Source organism: Triturus cristatus, chromosome 4_1 (genome assembly GCF_964204655.1).
Source record: "Triturus cristatus chromosome 4_1, aTriCri1.1, whole genome shotgun sequence".
NCBI lineage: Eukaryota > Metazoa > Chordata > Amphibia > Caudata > Salamandridae > Triturus > Triturus cristatus.
The window spans coordinates 1,031,899,373-1,031,917,750 of record NC_140585.1 but is presented as its reverse complement, the minus strand read 5'-3'; the positions used below and the strand labels follow the sequence as shown (position 1 = coordinate 1,031,917,750).

Genomic DNA, 18,378 nt, shown 5'->3' with positions numbered 1-18,378 from the left:
TAAAACTGTTGCCATAAATATCTCTTTCAGCTTGTCATTGTACAGCTAGAAAAGCAGAGCAGTAGAAACAAAAGCAATGTTTTGGTTTGTTCCCTAAACAGCTGCTTCAATTATCCTCAATGACCCGACCTACAATTCTCCTTGGCTGCTGGCAGCAGGTGTTTTGATGTCAAAGCTCAAGTGTAATAAGTTATCACATTTGAGGTCTGGTGTCATTTCCTTATAATAGGTGTTTGGGTGTGTCACAAGTCACTGATTACAAAGAAATTATTGACAGTTTTTTATACTGGGATTGTAGAATGAATTGTATACCTAAAAAAGCAATAATCTCACGTTTTATATTCTGTTCCAAGGTTGAGTAGTGAGTGGTAGAGGGAAGTATGGGTAGTGGTAAATAGAGGTAAAGTTAATTTTAGGATTTAGTGATGGGTAAAGTTAATGAGAGTAATGAGCAATTGTAGGAAATGAGGTTTTTGATGAGGGTGAAGAAACTTCTGAAGCAACAACCACAATTCCTGTCAGGGTGAACCACAATATTACCTGAAATTAACCTGTTCTTAAACCCTCTGGTATGTTGGCCCAAAAGCAGTCAGGCTTAACTGGAGGCAATGTGAAAAGTATTTATGCAGCACACAAACAGTATTGAAGTGAAAACACAACACAAGAAAAATCCCACACCAATTTAGAAAAGTACAGTAAATGAAAATATATTTAATGATATCAGAATGACAAACTCCAATCAGTAGAACGGGACGTGTGCCATTTCAAAGTTTTAGGTGAGTATAGCACCTAAAACCACAAAGCGATATTCACGGTTACCTGGTCATGCGTGACCGGGGAAAGTGACACGTTCAGCCTGACCATGATGGATTAAGAGCCGGATAAAGTGTCCATGTTAGTCCACTGAAAAAGTTGCCTTCTCAAAGTTCAGCATGAGGAGTCCATTTCTCAGTGGAGGAAGCTGCAAGGAGCAGGGAGAGTGTTGAGGATAGTTATCCCTGTAGCATGAAGAGCAGGCCTGGCATTGGGGATGGCCATCGCTGTAGCACGAAGATCCAGTTGGGCGTTCCTGGTGGCCACTATGAGCTGTCGTTGCGATAACATGAAGTCAAGGTCTCCTGTTTCCTGTTGCTGTTGGAAGGGTGAGGTTGCATCACTCAGGTGATGGATCAGTTGGCTCAAGAAAGAAAAAGTCTCACTCATGTGGTAGCAGTGCTCCTTTGGTAACACAGCAGTGGTCCTCTAGTGGTTCATACAAAACAGTACATGTTAGGTGGTGAAACACTTTTCCTCCTGGACAGGGTCAAATCAACATTCCTTAGGCAGTTGAGCAGTTTCCTCGAGGTATCAGGACAGTTAACCTAATTGTGTAGCTTGCTGGTGGTGCTCAAAAGGTTAGGGAATCTTTGCCAATTTTGCACAGTGCTCAAAAATCCCCAGGCAAAATTGTGCTTAACTTACTTTTTTGAAAGTGACTTTCATGGTATAGTCTTTGTTTGATCGCACGGTTGACTGAACCTGAGAGTGAACCAATGGGTGATAGAATGCATTAAAGAGTACATGGATGAAAAAATAGATGATTGACTGATGGCCAGAATAGTGCGTTAGGTAAGTCACAGAGTAAATGAGTGGATGTCAGTGCATCAATGTTTAGGTGAACAGGCAAAAGCAGCATCTTGCCACCAGTCGGGCAGCAACACCCTCTAATATCTTGTTATTAGTCATCTATTCAAGTACTGGACATCCTACCCAGTCATTCATCTCTATGCCCACTCATTTGACAGTCCTTTACCAATTTAGGCACACCATCACCTATTTATCCATTAGTCCATATATTCACTTACCTATTCATACACTCACCCAGTCGTCCATTCATGTATTCATGTATCAATGCATGCAATAATTCACTCACTCATACTCACAACCGCTCACTCATTCATGCAAGGTTTTCCTAAATTTTTTAATTGACCAGTATCCTCAGTCCTCAGGGCAGAACTTTCTGGAAATGCAAAAGTAACACCTTTTTCCCAACTACTCGCTAAATTTTTAACTTTCTGTAAAATATTTCAGTTGGAATAATAGATAAGCAATCTTGACTACTTGGAGAAAGCTGCACTTCACCCAAATATTCTGGGGCTGAAGTTAAAATAGTAAATTTGTCTTCCCAGAGTCCACAAAATACCTTGCAGCCCTGAAGGCAAAAGTCGTCCTTCTTGCACCCATTCCTTTTAGCATTTCTCGCAACAGAACGTACAAAATCAATGTACTTTCATTAAAAAATCAGCACCTATTGCTTTGCTAATGCTTATTTTCTTGAATTCTGGCGCCTACAGTGCTTTGTTCATGACAGGAAAAGCAAAACAGCAAGTACAATTTTGAAAAGAAAATTGAATGGGCATCTGCTTGCAAGTTAAGTGGAACAGCTCCAGATCTCTGTACGCAGCGACGGGTACAATCTATATCTATGTCTTGCAATGAGCGTTTTCCGCTACCTTTTAGAGTACTAACCTCATCCATAGTACATTTAAAACCATACACCAATTGCCAGATGAATTCAAATGCACTCCCTGAACATGCACTAAACTATGTTTAGGGCCTGCTTATGAGCTTGGCGGTCTTCCCACCATCCTACCTGGCAGCGCACCCAAGTACTCTGTTGAATCGATGGTCTTTTGCCCACAATAGTTAAATGTCGCCGCTGGCCCAGCGGCGGTGTTTCTGACTGTGGGAGACCAGCGCAGGGCCAAGGTCGGCAATTTAGAAATATTCTTTCATATGTGTTGATACAGGTGTGTACATTTTGACTAGATAAGTGTAAAATGTACACATATATATGACACAAGCGAAAAATTAACTTGCACGACTGCTTTTCCATTGCTGGAGTCCTGACTGCATGTGCCCAGTCCAGAAAAATGAGAGAAAAGTGCAAAACAGACTTACCTGGATTTCCTAGCTGACAGGGTAGTTTTCTTCAGGGTCAAGTTGCTGCTGTGAAGGGGGGCTCTGGATGAAGGGATCCTTGTCAGAGACAGAAGGGAAAAGAAGGAAATGGGTGAGTTTGCATTCCTACTCGAAACAGGCGGTCTCCCCGCCACAGTCGGCTCAACAGTAAGGCACTTCAGAATGCAGACAACTGGAACCTTGTCTGTACCGCTCTCCAACAGATAATTTTCCCCATGCCGCTGTCGAGTTGGTCGGCGAATGGCTGGCGGAGTCGGCAGGAGTCCGGTGGTCTTTTGATCAGCAACCCGCCAACATCGTAATACAGCGGGCGAACCACCGACTAGGCGGGAGAGGAATCCAATGCTGGTTTGATGGTGGGACCCTTTCCGCAGAGATCATAATCAGGCCCCTAGTTTCAAATTCTTGTTGGCAGATTGTTATTTGTGTAGTTTGGTACAGATTTTTTGGTATCATTTTGGAATGCAATTCTGCCATGGGGGTACAAAGGTGAGAGTTGTTTTACAAATGCTCAATGTCTCTGTCGCTCATCTCCTATGAAGAGCAGCAAACCACGGAGACAGTCCTAATTACTCACCAAGCACTATGTACAGTACGCAGATCAATCAAATTAAAGAGAACCCAGGCCATAAATACGGAAGCATAAAGTGCTTCGATGCCACGCTGACTCTAGAAGACGCTGTACGAATGCTGCTAACGTAACAGTATATGCAGGTATATTAATGCCATAATCACACTGTTCTTAAAGTCCAATAGATCGTTCCTAATTGTTCCTAACTCGTTGTAGACTTTCAGAACAGGCAATCTGTGTGACGGTATTGAGCAGAAAACGAAAATGATGACTAATATAGATGTTGTTTTAGTAATGTTACAAGCATTCAAAAATGCTAAAGAAAACAATGCAATCATTTGATTTTCTAATTCCTGAAAACCGCTAACAAACCATACACTTATTCTAGGGATGGCTACGGTGTCCCGTTATCGACCGAATACATTCACAGCACACGAACCCTTGCACATATGATGTCTTTAGGACACACTTTTGGTGCGTCATGTGACTAAGCTGGAATCCGCCATCTTACCAATGAGCTGCACTTCTTTAAAACATGTTGTGTTCCTTGGGGCATCTTGTGCTCACTTCATAATGCATAATTGTCCTTTGTCTCTTTGTCCCGCAGATGTACATCCAGACGACCACCCTCACCGTGTCCATGAGTTTAAGTGCATCCGTGTCGCTGGGCATGCTCTACATGCCCAAAGTCTACATCATCATTTTTCACCCGGAGCAGAATGTGCAGAAACGGAAGAGGAGCTTCAAGGCGGTGGTGACAGCTGCCACAATGCAGAGCAAGTTGATCCAAAAAGGAAACGACAGACCGAACGGAGAGGTCAAAACAGAGCTCTGTGAAAGTCTGGAGACCAACAGTAAGTCCTCCGTAGACTATCCAATGATCAACAATGGCAGTACTTCCTAACAGATGTACGTATGGAATTCTTGTTTGCAAGTTTTGCACTCCTTTACGCAAGTTCTATTCTGGCATGCCCGGCATGGCTTGCAAGACGCGGTATGCTAAACAGGGGCGTAGTATCAACTGTGCAGCAGGTACAGTGGCGCCGGGGCACAGATGTCCCAGGGGCCCATCGAACCTGATTATTTTCGTATTTAATTACTCAACAAGTACTCAGGTGGGAAAATGTCCTTACCTGAATTAGGGCCCATGGTACCCCGGCTATGCCACTGATGTGTCAGCACAGTGAACTCAGCCCTTCTAAATTCAGACGGCTGCATGGCTACATAAAATTATAACTTGCCGTGAGTAGGTACTTAAAAAAGTGATGCATTTAAGAAGAAAAATCATTTGTGTTACCCTCAGTCACATTCCCAATGTGTATACTGGTTTTCAGCTACTACTGTCACCTGTTGTGAACTAAGGACCACATCAGGAAGAAGTTTACCAATGCTTTCAAATGATATACTTTTTTAAATACCTCTGAAAAGAGCATGTTGAATACCTTTTAGGCATGGTGCACTACAAACATAATGCATTGGTAATTACCTAAAAATCCTTTTATGCTTCTAAGAGCCTGCATGTGTATTGCAATTCCCACCTAAGCCAACAAACTTAGTTAGGCCGGTTTTATAGATTTGAGACGGCATCATCAACCCTCTTAGAAGTTTGAAGCATGAAATGGGGAATAATACACACGCTCCAAAATTACCAGGGCATGTGCTGCATGTTTTTTTTCCAATTTCCAGTCCCTTTTCTACTTTTACTTTCCTCCTGCTTTCAGAAGGTGGAAAATTTGAGGGCAACAGTAGATGATATTACCGGGTGCAATTCCGTACCCGTCAAAATCATAACTGTGCGGGGTGGTTTCAAAAGAAAAGCTATGGAAATACCACTCAACACAACTTGGACTAAGAATATAGCAGGAAAACGGTTTTGGTTCCAAAAATCGCCTGCACACCATCTGTCCCTACTAATTTTCAAGAAAATGCTCACTCTTCTGGGTCAAACGAAAAAACCCAAATCTCTTCCTACAAATCCACAATTTAGAGGAGCACTGTATATATTTTTTACATTCCACCAAGAGTCCAAAGTTAATAAAAAATACATTGTATGATACTTATATGCAAGCACACTGACAGCAAGTGCCTTACTTTTCACTCAGTTAAATGACAGCATTAAAACATGTTCTAGTTTCACAATACTCCAAATGTCAGATTGTTTTTCATCTTCTTTATTTTCTCAAAATGTGTAATAATACAAAAAGACAAATGCACATTGGGAACAGCCTACGCGTTTCGTCCCTGTTCTCATGGGACTTCTTCCGGGCACTAATCCAACTTGTGGGAAGTCCTGTGTGCAATCAATATATGTGGTTCCAAGAAAGGACCTTTAATGTAATATTACAACCTCAAGGGATTCTCCTGTTAACTCAACGGTTGGTGAATTCCTCTACTACATCAATGAATACAGAGCAGGTCTCCCTTTTGTTTGTTCTCCCTTATTGATCCTGTGTTCGGTATTCCGGAGAGAAACGGACAAGCAACAGTTTAATCAGTGAATACCTTTATGACCGGCATCAATTACTACCGGCCCCTCTACAGTTTTTCCCAAGCACCTGGGTGTGTAGTGCCGCCTGCTTCTTGTAGTTGTCCCTTGACAATGAAGTCCGAGGGACGAAACACATAGGCTGTTCCCAATGTGCATTTGTCTTTTTGCATTATTACACATTTTGAGAAAATAAAGAAGATGAACAACAATCTGACATTTGGAGTATTGTGAAACTAGAACATGTTTTCCTGCTGTCATTTAACTGAGTGAAAAGTAAGGCACTTGCTGTCATTGTGCTTGCATATAAGTATCATAGAATGTATTTTTGATTAACTTTGGACTCTTGTTGGAATGTAAAAAATATATGCAGTGCTCCTCTAAATTGTGGATTTGTAGGAACAACTTGGACTAAGGGCTTACTTTACAGTGATACATGACATTTCTCAATATAGTCGTCATTAGTACATCACGCCTTATTAAAAACGTATTTTGTACTGAACAGGATTTATTAGCTACGTAATATCACCTGAGAATAACAAGTGTCATTTTACTGAAACGCTGGCTTGGGGCAAATGTGGTTTCACTTTACAACACAATTTTTTTTCGCACCATGACAAAATTGAAGGTAATCGATGGAAGAACCCTTGCTTAAAATATGAAACCTCCCCTTTAAAATATGAAAACACCCATTTTTCTGATGTATGCTAGAGAATAACAAATACAACATAGTCCATTAATAACCTTAAGCAAGAAGGAAAATATTATAGCTTGTGTAATGTGGACTTCACACTTGTACAACACTAACTACCATTGTTATGTCATCGCAGAGTATTCTTTCTCTGGACGTCCAAAGTTTGTAGATCTGGTAAGGCAAAAATCATTTGTGTCTGTTGTTAGTTCACGTTGTTAGTTCACGTTTGGTTGTGTAAGTTTAGAAGAGAGTTTGTTGAATGTTTAGTTTAGAACTTATTTGTGTAGGTGAGTGTGTAGTTAAGTTGTATTCAATTGTGGGAGATCTTTATAGCATTAAATATGTTTGGGAGGGTGCTTGGGAGGAGGGTGTTTCTTTTTTCTGGACTGGGTCATACTATAGAACTTTATAATGTATGCGCTAGCAATTCTCACTTCTTCATTGCTCAGCTGGAGAAACTTGTTATCTCTCTGTACATTTAAATCCTGGCAGTTAATTATGAAGGGATGTTGTGTGCATGAGGGTGTGATATATTTAACCTGAATTTATATAAGTGGTTCTAAGATTATGTAGGAATGATCGAGGCGGGTCTTTGAGTTGAGATCACTTCACATTCTAAATACCTTCGGTGCTGTGTTGCAAGGTCGTCAAGTGGTTGTTCGAGTTGTGCTACCTGAGAAAGGTCACTGAGAAATGTTACTGTAAAGGTGATCTGCAGTGAGAATTCTTGACTGGAGGTAATGAGTGCTGCACCTAGATGTGTGTTAGATATGCAGTTTATTGTGTTTCGTTGGATCAATCAATAAGGAGTTATAAAGCGCGGCAAATCACCTATGAGGTTCTCAAGGCGCTGGGGTTGCTGGCAGCTTTGCAGTGCTCTGTTCATTCTAACAGCTAGGTCTTGAGTCCTTTCTTAAATTCAGGGGGCGATGAGGTGGTCCAAATGTGCAGGGAAAGGCTGTTCCAGACTTTGGCCGCCAGGTGAGGGAAGGAGTATCCTCTACTGTTGGCTCAGTGGATCTGGGGGGTGTCCGCGAGGAAGAGGGAAGTGGATCGTAGGTGTCTGGTCGGTTGGTGGAAGGACATTCATTTGTTGATGTATGTTGGTCCTTCGTTGTTCAGAGCTTTGTATGCATGGGTCAACATCTTAAACTAGCGTCTCTTCTGGATCGTGAGCCAGTGTAGCTTCTTGAGGTGCGTAGTGATGTGAGTTTGGATGTTTGTGTGTTTTGTTTCAAGGGGTCAAGTGCTGTTACAAGCATGGAGCTAGCCAACTACATGGAATGGCTGTGTCATGTTGGTCGCATGGATTTATGTTGGAAGTTTGTTTTCACCTGTCCTGGGGCTGTTAGATGGACTGTCAAGCATTGCCAACACCCTTTAGGACTAGCAACTTGTACATTAGACTCACAATTCTGACCTCTCTCCCTCTTTGAGGATCCTGATCACTGTTGAACTTCTTCCTCCTTCAAAGACACCTGTTAGAAGGAGTGCCCTGGCAACTTCAAGCTTCAGACATTTCACGGGGTGAAAAGCAGTGGCTGCGTGACAAAGAGAGAAACTGCAAAGACCTCAATTGCCAGGATGGTGACCAGTTGCTGCATGGAAATCTAGTGGAAAACCTAGAGCCAGTGATCAGGCTAGATGGGAAAGGGTAGATCAGCATAGCTCATTGTTCCCTTCTGGAAAGCAGTACCTGCTCCTCATGCCTCAGAAACCTTTGATACTGTCTATTTATTCTCTCTGTAATCCAGCTGTGTAGCTGGTACAGAGTGGCAACTGAGAGCATGTTTACAAATAAATATCCTGGAGCACGACAACAATTAGTGATATTGAAACGAGAAAGTCATTTTCAAACAAAAAATTTACCTTTCAGGTCTTTTCAGACATGTCTTTCAAAACTGGACGTCGAACATAGTGAAACAAAATAATCATTCCCAAATTTTACAAACTGGGGATCTAACCTGTTATTGCACAACAGACAAAATCATGAATTAATTGTAATGGGATTAATATGGTTATTTCAGGGTCTCACAAGGTCACACAAATTCAGAAAGAAAACTCTTAACTTAAATTAATTCATATATTGTTTATGAAGTCGCCTGTTTGTTAAAATAGGTGAGGGCAACCCCGTTAAGAGGAAAGGGCTACTGGTGCATTACATGTCAGCGTTTAAAAATGCATGCATGGTGGTCTAGTAGCAGAAGCGATCAATGACACAGGATGCAGGAGGGCTAGATTTAGAGGTGAATGCTGCGCCGAAGATTACAGAAGGTACAAATGAGATCTATTTTTGAAACACAAGTAATGTTCATAGAAGCCTAACAGACAACAGTTGGAAAAAAACTGTATTACTACCTCAAAACTACCCTGTAAAGAATTTGAAGTGCCTAACTCAGATGTGTAATCTACTAATGCCAAACTTATCTAGATAAAGTTGCACAGTAATAATTATCAAAAAATATATTTGATCAGAAAGTGATATCTTTAAATGCTGACGGCCTAGAATCCTGGTTGGTAAATGAGAATCCTTCAATCCTACTTCAGGAAACTAAACCTACTAGATAAGGTTTAAATTCAGAAAAGTTAAAATGTTTCAGAACTAGAACAAACATTGCTTTTATAATCTACAAATGATATGCATGCAGGGGATGAGGGAATGCTATTATGATTTCTAAACAACTTGCTATATTTATATTACTTTCTCTGCTATACGGATTGCCAGATGGTGGCCCTTGGTATATTTGCAAATTAAAGAGAAACTCTTCATATTTTAAACTTATTATAGTCTTTTGGGAAATGAGACCATGTTGTTAGATAATATATTCTCATCTATGGCTCAGTCAAAAGGAGAAATCATTCTATTAGGAGAATTTATTTTTCGCCAAAATCCATTTGAAGATTCTTCTAAGTATCACAAAATAAAAAAAGCATCTACGGCTGCAGTAATTAAAGCATTTAAAGAGGAAATTGATTTGACTGATACTTGGTGTGTTCAAAATCTAACCACCTCAAAATACACTTGCATCTCCAAAGACTCAAATCTGAAGCCAACCCAATTTCTTTTATGTCTCCCCCTCTTTAACAATTTCCCCCCTGAATCTGTTTCCCAGTGAAGTCTCTGATCATTCTGCCAAAATATTTTATCGAAGTCTTTGCCAGGGAATAAGCAATTCAGAAGGCAGATGGATAGCTTGCTTCTAAATGATGAAGAGTGGGCTGCAAATATGCATATCTGTATTAAAGATTTTTTCAATCTAAACATTGACTTGACTGAAATTAGCATACTGTGGACACCTTTAAACCTCCATTAGGGGCCAGCTAATTACAAAAACATTTGCAGTATACAAAAAAAAGCAAAGAGGTTGGGCGGAGATACAAGACGACCTAGAGCAGGCTCAATGTGTTTTTCCAAATGCAAAATTAGAAAATGATATGCGTCAGTAGGAAGCGGTCCAGACCACTTTAAAAGTATTTTACTTTAAGGCTGACCAACTTCCCTTCGCCTCCTTTACGTAGGAATGGTATACAGAGGGTGAATTTACAGGCAACATGCTCTCCTAGGCAAATAAAGCAAAAAGCAATCACAATTTAAATAAAAAAGAAAATAATAAACCAAATTACTAATAAAGCCATCACTTATTTAGAAGAAATAAAACACATTTTGTGTCAGTCATTATACCCAAATATAGAAACAAAACTGAGGCAAAAGTAATTTTTTATTATCTTGACTACTAAGAAATACAAATCCTTCACAACCTAGTAATCTTATCACTCCATGTACAGCCCAAAAAGTACATGATGTTATTAAAAATGTACAGAATGTCAGACCACCTGCAGAAGATGGAATTCCGACGGAATATTATAATAACTTTATCGAAAATATTATCACCAATTATAACAACCTTGTATAATAATTTTCTTTCAGGAGAATTTCCCCTTCTTCTTTTTGAAAATACAGATTGTTCGCCTTGAAATAAAAAGTCAAAAATCGACTCTATGGGCCTGATTACGATACAGGTCAGACTCTCCTCTGAGCAGCAGAAGCAGGACTGCCCGACTAGAATTCGGCGGTCCCGCTGCCCTGATTACGATGTGACGCCTTCACGGCGGTCATGATGTGTAAATTTTCTATTGCAGCATGTGCTGCGGGCTGCAGCCCAAAAGAAAATAAGCACATTAAAAACATCCTGCACTATGGGGCAGGCACCATGCAGATGTTTAGGGGAGTACCATAGGTGCCCCCTAAGCCCCATAGAAGAGGGCCAGGGGGTAAGGGGGCCCTGCTGGGGGCTCCAAAGTCACTTTCGGCCTGCCTTTTCATGGCGGGTGAACCACCATGAAAGGGCAGGCAGAAAGGGACATTGTAATTCCTACGGAGGTGCCTGAACAGGCATTGCCCTCATTGTAAGGATTACTGACCCTCCGACGCACCCAAGGGCTCCTTGAGCCCGTCGGAAGCGCAGCCGGCGTCCCCTTCGTCCGATGCCTCTGCCCGCCGCATCGTAATCTGGCGGGTGGACTGCAGGGGCAGTTGTTAGACCCACCGACATCGTAATCAGACCCTTTGTTATTTCATACTGCTTCATTACCCTTCCTAACGCCAACTATAAAATCATAGCCAGATGTTTAGCTAATAGACTTTATAGCTATGCTACGAATTTGTATTCAAGGATATCAGAACAGATTTAAAAAAGACAGACAACTATCTGCCAATACCAGTTTCCTGAAAGAAGCTATAGGTTATTTTTCTCATAATACTCAAATTCCTGCAGCCATAATTATGCTAGATAGAGAAAGCATTTGATTTCATTTCAGTTGACGTTATTTTCCACTCTGAGAAATTCGATTGCAGCTTCATTTCATCTCCCTGCTTACAATTTAGAGAAACGAGCCAGTTCTTCAATCATGGTAAACAATAATTTTTAAGAATGTATTAAAATCTCTTGAGGACTAGGCCAACTTGCCTCAAGTTGTCTCCAACTTTCTTTGCCGCATTTATCAAAGCTTTTGCTAGACTTATTTGCTGTAATTCAGATTCTCTTCACCTGCTTCATAATTGTCCCAGAATAAAGCTTTACGAGGATGATATAACACGTTATTTGAGCGCCTGCCAAAAGCATATTTACAAAGCACTTCATGAAACCCAAAGATTAGTGTGACTGGGGATTAGAAATAGACTGTCATTTGCACCAGCGAGTTTAGTTGCCGACCAATTAAGATCCGGTTATTTGCATTCTTTTATTTACATCACCCCAAAAGATGTCTATGCATTTATGTTAGTGAAAACTACCAAGATCTTTATCTATTGAATCATCGACCATTGCTTAAAAAACTTAATGATTTTCTAGAGCAATGGAAACTCCTTCCATTAACAATTATTGGGTGAGTTGCTTTAATTAAGATGACAATTCTGCCTCTCTTTATTTATCTGTTCACCAGTCTGTCCATTATACTTCACGTACAAATCTTTTTATAAGATTGGCAGGAGTCAAAACCAGGGCTGCCGGAGATGCAATTAAAATAATTAAGGATTGAATATACATGTTTTGGCTTTATCCATATTTTTCACAGTTCTAGCAAAAAATGTTCAATGTGTTCCGTGTTAGGGATTGTTATATTATATTTTGCTGTGTTTTATTCTTCAGATTTTCTAAATAAGAAAGATTATGTTGTGAGGGGTCCATGATACCACCAACGTGTATTTTTTGGAGTGCTGTTGTTGTTGTAGCAGTTCCTTGAAGTTGATTAACTCCTACGCTGCTAGGCCTCCCCCCCCCACCCCCCCTCCGTGCTAAGCCTTTTTGGGGCTATTTGGGGTAGTTGGCGCTTAGGCCCCTGTAACTTTTTGACCACATAAGGTATCCACGCCAAATTTGCGTCCTTTTCTTCCAACATCATGGGGATTCTAAAGGTACCCAGAGTTTGTGGATTTCCCTTTAGGGGACCCAGAAATTAGCCAAAATACAGCAACAGTTTGGGTTTTTTGGGAAAAATGGGGAAAAAGTGCTGCAAAAGAAAGCGTCTGGGTTTTTCCCTGCAAATGGTTTCAAAAAAGGGTTTGTGGGGCTGAAATCACAATTTTCCCACCTTTTTAGGGAATGACAGACGTTTGTCAGAAAACTAAAACATTTTACACAGTTTTGCCATTTTTCTGGGACATAGCCTATTTTTGCTATTTTTGGTGCTTTCAACCTCCTTCCAGTTAATGGTAGAAATGGGTATGAAAGCAACAATGGATCCTAGAAAGCTATACATTTTAAAAAAGTAGACGAAATTCTGAATTCAGCAAGGGGTCATTTGTGTAGATCCATAAAGGTTTCTTGATAGAAACTAACAGTGAAATATAGAAAAAATTTAAATGTGTCAGCATTTTCACCAGTAACTTCTTCTAATTATGACAGCTCTTTGAAAGCAATATACCGTTACATCCGCTGGACCTTACTGGTTGTGGGGATATATAGGACTTGTAGGTTCACCAAGAACCCGACGAACCCAGAGCCAAAAACTGAGCAGCAACTTGCAATGGTTTTTTATTATGTACCGGTTATATAGCAATTATTCTGGGAAAATGTATACATGGAAAAATTGGTATGAAAGATACCTATTTATTTCTGAAATGGGAACAAAAGTAGAGTTTAGAAACAGTAGATATTTGCACATTTCTGAAATTGGGAATACTCATACTAGCATGAGAATTATCGGTCATTTTTCAAAATGACTTCTTTTTTACCCATTGTCTTTCACTTGGAAGGCAGAAATGCATCGAAAGTCGATAGGTAATAACAGTTGCTTTACAAATATGAATTACCCTATGCCTCCCGATAAAAATGGTACCTCACTTGTGTGGGTAGGCATAGTGCCCACAACAAGAAACGGCTCAAAACGCAATGTGAACACACCACAATTTCACAATGAAAAATTACTATTTTTTTGCAAAGTGCCTAGCTGTAGTTTTTGAACCCTAGCTCTGCCGGCACATAGGGAAACCTAGCAAGCCTATACATTTTTGAAAACTAGACACCCAGGGGAATCCAGGATGGGGTGACTTGACTGCCACTCACCAGGTTCTGTTACCCAGAATCCCTTGCAAACGTAAAGATTTGTCAAAAAACACACATTTTCCTCACATTTCTGTGGTGGAAAGTTCTGGAATCTGCGTGGATACACAAATTTCCACCCACCCCGCATTCCCCAAAGTCTGCTGAGAAAAATGGTAACTCACTTGTGTGGGTAGGCCTAGTGCCCGAAACAGGAAACGGCGCAAAACGCAACGTGGACACACCACAATTTCACTGTGAAAAATGACCCTTTTTTGGCAAAGTGCCTAGCTGTAGTTTTTTAACCCTAGCTCTGCCGGCACCTAGGAAGCCTAGCAAACCTATACATTTTTGAAAACTAGACACCCAGGAGAATCCAGGATGGGGTGATTTGACTGCCTCTCACCAGGTTCTGTTACCCAAAATCCTTTTCAAACCTAAAAAATTGTTTTAAAAAAGCACATTTTCCTCACATTTCTGTGGTGAAAAGTTCTGGAATCTGCATGGATTCACAAATTTCCACTCACCCCGCCTTCCCCAAAGTCTTCCAAGAAAAATAGTACCTCACTTGCGTGGGTGGGTCAAGGACCCGTAACAGGCAAGGGCCCAAAACCTATTGAGGCGACATCAAAATTACCTATCACAAACCAACCTGGTTTTGCAAGGGGGGGTCCCATGAGTTTTGGGCCCTGGGCTCGGCGACCATCTAGGGAAACCTACCAAACCCACACATTTCTGAAAACTAGACACCCGGGGGAGTCCAGAGAGGTATGGCTTGCATGGGTCCCCTAACGTTTTCCCACCCACGTTTTTGCACCAAAAAATCCCTGGCAAATAGTGGGATTTTTGCCCCCCCCGGGGGGCAGATTGGGGGCTACTGCCCCATCTGCCCCCAAGGGGGGGCAGGAAGGCTGTAATTTGTGCGGGGAGTGGGTGAGGCCATGGGCATGCCCGTTTTGGGCAGCCCCCACCCTAATTCAAATTTTCCCCCATAAAATCCCTGTCATCTAGTGGGCTTTTTGCCCCCCTGGTGGGGCAGATTAGGGACTAATGCCCCCATCTGCCCCCAGGGGGGCAGAAAGGCTGTAATTTTTGTAGGGGAGGGATGGGGCATTGCTATGCCCATTTTGTGCAGCCCCCACCGTAATTCAGATTTGCCCCAAAAAATCCCTGGCATCTAGTGGGATTTTTGCTCCCCCAGGGGGGTAGATTAGGGGTTACTGCCCCATCTGCCTCCCAGGGGGGGGCAAAAAGACTGTACCTTTGCGGCGGGAGGGGTGGGGGCATTTGCATGCCCACCCCTAATTATAATTTTTTTAAAAAATCCCTCGTATCTAGTGGGCTTTCTGCCCCCCCCAGAGGGGGCAGATTGGGGGCTACTGCCCCATCTGCCCCCCGGAGGGTCAGGAAGCCTACTAGATGCCAGGGATTTTTAGGGCAAATTTTAATTAGGATGGGGGCTGCCCAAAACAGGAATGCCAATGCCCCCACCATAATTAAAATATGCCCCAAAAAATCCCTGGTGTCTAGTGGGCTTTTTGCCCCGGGGGGGAAGATTTGGGGCTGCTGTGCCATCTGCCCCCCAGGGGGGGCAGGAAGGCTGTATTTTTTGCTGGGGAGGAAATGGGGGCAAGGGCATTCCTGTTTTGGGCAGCCCCCACCCTAATTCAAATTTGCCCCAAGGAAATCCCTGGCATCTACTGGGCCTTTTGCCCCCCCTGGCGGGGCAGATTGGGGGCTAATGACTCCATTCGCCCCCCAGGGGGAGGAGAAAGTCCACTAGATGCCAGTGATTTTTTGGGCAAATGTTAATTAGGGTGGGGGCAGCCTAAAATGGGCATGCCAATGCCCTCACCTTAATTAAAATTTGCTCAAAAAAATCCCGGCGTCTACTGGGCTATTTGCCCCCCGGGACAGATTGGGGGCTAATGCCCAATCTGCCCCCAGGGGGGCAGAAAGGCTGTTATTTTTGTGGGGGAGAGTTGGGGGCCTTGGCATGCCCATTTTGGGTAGCCCCCACCCTAATTCTGATTTGCCCCAAAAAAATCCCTGGCATCTAGTGGGCTTTTTTCCCCCCAGGGGGGGCAGAAAGGCTGTTCATTTTGCAGGGGGGTGGGGGCATGGGCATGCCCATATTGGGCAGCCCTCACCCTTAATTATAATTTTTTTTAAAATCCCTGGTATCTAGTGGGCTTTTTGCCCCCCCGGGGGGGGGCAGAAAGCCTACTAGATGCCAGGGATATTTTTTGGTCAAATTTTTATTAGGATGGGGGCTGCACAAAACAGGCATGCCAATGCCCCCGCCCTAATTACAATGTGCCCAAAAAAATCCCTGGAATCTAGTGGGCTTTTTGCCCCCCGGGGGGCAGATTGGGGGCTACTGCCCCATCTGCCCCCCGGGGGGCAGAAAGACTAAATTGGCCCAATTTTTTATGGGGGGAGCAAAGTCCCTTGCCCAAGGGGCCGCTCCTCCCTCCCTGGTGTCTGGTGGGTGGATCCCTGCTTGGGGATCGCCCTCCTGGGGCGATGCCCAAACAGGGATCCACTGGGGAGGGGTACCATTGGAAAGGGGAGATTCTCCCCTTTCCAATGATACCCCTCCCGTCTTTCTACCTGCTCAGGGGGCTGAGAGAGCCCCCTGATCACGTAGAAAGTGAAACTGAAATGAACCTAAAGGTTCATTTTAGTTTCAGTTTCTGTGAAATGATGACAGCGCGAGGTGCACGCTGATCGTCCTTTCACATAAACCAGGGATGGGCCTCGGGAGCTGGGGAAGCTCTTCTCCAGCTCCTGAGTCTCTGGGGGAGAAAAGGAAATCCCTCTGCTGTCTGCAGCAGAGTAATTTTGTGCCCCTGTCTTCATGACAGAATGGTTCCGTCATGAGCACAGGAGCACCGATGCTCATGATGGAACCATTCCATCATGAGCATCGAAGGGGTTAATGACTGCACTGAGTTCCCTTTTGATGTCTAGTAGTGCCAGAGTCATTTCTTTCTGCTTTATCAACACTGTCCTCCATTGCTCACTTATCATCTTGAGCACAGTTCTCAGGGTGCTCTTCTGCTATAGTTGCTACTTCAAGAGGAGACTCATCTGTCAAGATGAGCATTGTCTTTGTTTCTCATAAAAGGTTTGCTTGATATTTTTGGCCCTGATATTAAAAATGAGATTGATAAGGACAGCCCATCTGTAGACTTTATTATGTGACCAGAGGTATTCAATCACTTGACGAAAAGCTAGCTGTGCAAAATCACAGTAGATACGTTCTACAACAGGAAGATTTTATGGCCTTCAAAAACGATATTGACTGTGTGGCTGGGTCTGAACTGGGGTAGGGAAGCGCGCTAAAGTACGATGATCAATTCAAACCAGATCTATGACTGGGTGCGAGTGCCTGAGAAGTTTCAGTGCTATAACCATCACCCCCTTGTGTTTCCTTTGTTGCGCTAAATTGGCAGGGTATACCCAAACATAGGTCCCTTGCTTACTTTGCAACTGGACTCAAGCTAGCCTGGCTGATGAGGGGTGTTACCCTGAAACTGGTCCCAGAATACTAGCTTTCCAGTCCAGGGAAGACCTGGCTTGGCAGTTCTGGCTGGACTGTTCCCATGAGGAACAGGGTCAAGACTGATCTGCATATGGCTGGGTCTGAACTGGGGTGGCCAAGTGAGCTAAAGAACAATGATGGATTCAACCCAGATCTGTGACTGGGGGTTAGTGTCTGAAACATTTCAGTGCTCTATCCATCCTCTCCTTGTGTTTGCTTTGACCTCACATATTACATCACTCATGACAAGGACAGTGACATCACTGATGTCATCACTGATGACATCATCCACAGAACCGCTCACACACCCACTCACACCCTCATACAACCTCTCATATGTCCACTCACACACCCACAAAACCACTCACATACCTTATTCAACAAATCACACACACCAACTCACTCACACAGCCACTAATAGAGTCAAATCACCCACCGATACAGCCACTTATACACCCACTCACTCAGCATTTACTCACCCATAGAGGCACTCACAGAGCCACTCACTCACTAATACAGCCACTCATATAGCCACTCACACTAGCACTCACTCACCCACACAGCTACTCACTTACAAATACAGCTACTCACACATCTATTCACTGATCCAGTAAACCACTTACATACCCATTCGCAGATATATGCAAACAGTCACATGGACACTCACATATACAGCCAGTCACACGGATACTTACTGTGCAAAACAGCCACTCTCCCACACTTGCTTACCAATTCCTCCATTCAAACAACCACTAACTTACTCACACAGCCACAAACACACCCACTCAGAGCTACTCACACAGTGACTCAGTTACCAAACAGCCCCTCACACACTCCCCACACATCTAGCCACTAAGGCAGCCACTCACTCCACATTTAGCCACTAAGACAGCCACTCACTCAACCATACAGCCACTTACACAGTCACTCACATGCCCATACAGCAACTCACACACACCCTTATTCATCTAGATATCCACTCCCACAATGCTACAGACAGTCACACACCCACTCAGATGCCATATGTCAGAAACAGTATCACTCATTACTAGTTTAGAAAGAATATTGATTCAACTTATG

The 18,378-nt window shown here is 42.9% G+C and overlaps 1 protein-coding gene across 3 annotated transcripts in view; it reads left to right on the top strand.

The window, feature by feature from the left end:
* The window catches only part of LOC146856006 (metabotropic glutamate receptor 8), a 2,429,629-nt gene that overhangs the window by 2,375,695 nt on the left and 35,556 nt on the right, over nt 1–18,378 (top strand). The window contains exons 10-11 of one of the 3 annotated variants that reach the window (XM_085653965.1): nt 4,140–4,386; nt 6,848–6,885. In XM_085653965.1, the coding sequence (XP_085510091.1) occupies nt 4,140–4,386; nt 6,848–6,885 (285 nt within the window). Of the gene's footprint in view, nt 1–4,139; nt 4,442–6,847; nt 6,886–18,378 lie in introns of all 3 variants that reach the window. The other 2 variants (XM_085653966.1, XM_085653967.1) reach the window with 2 other exon arrangements.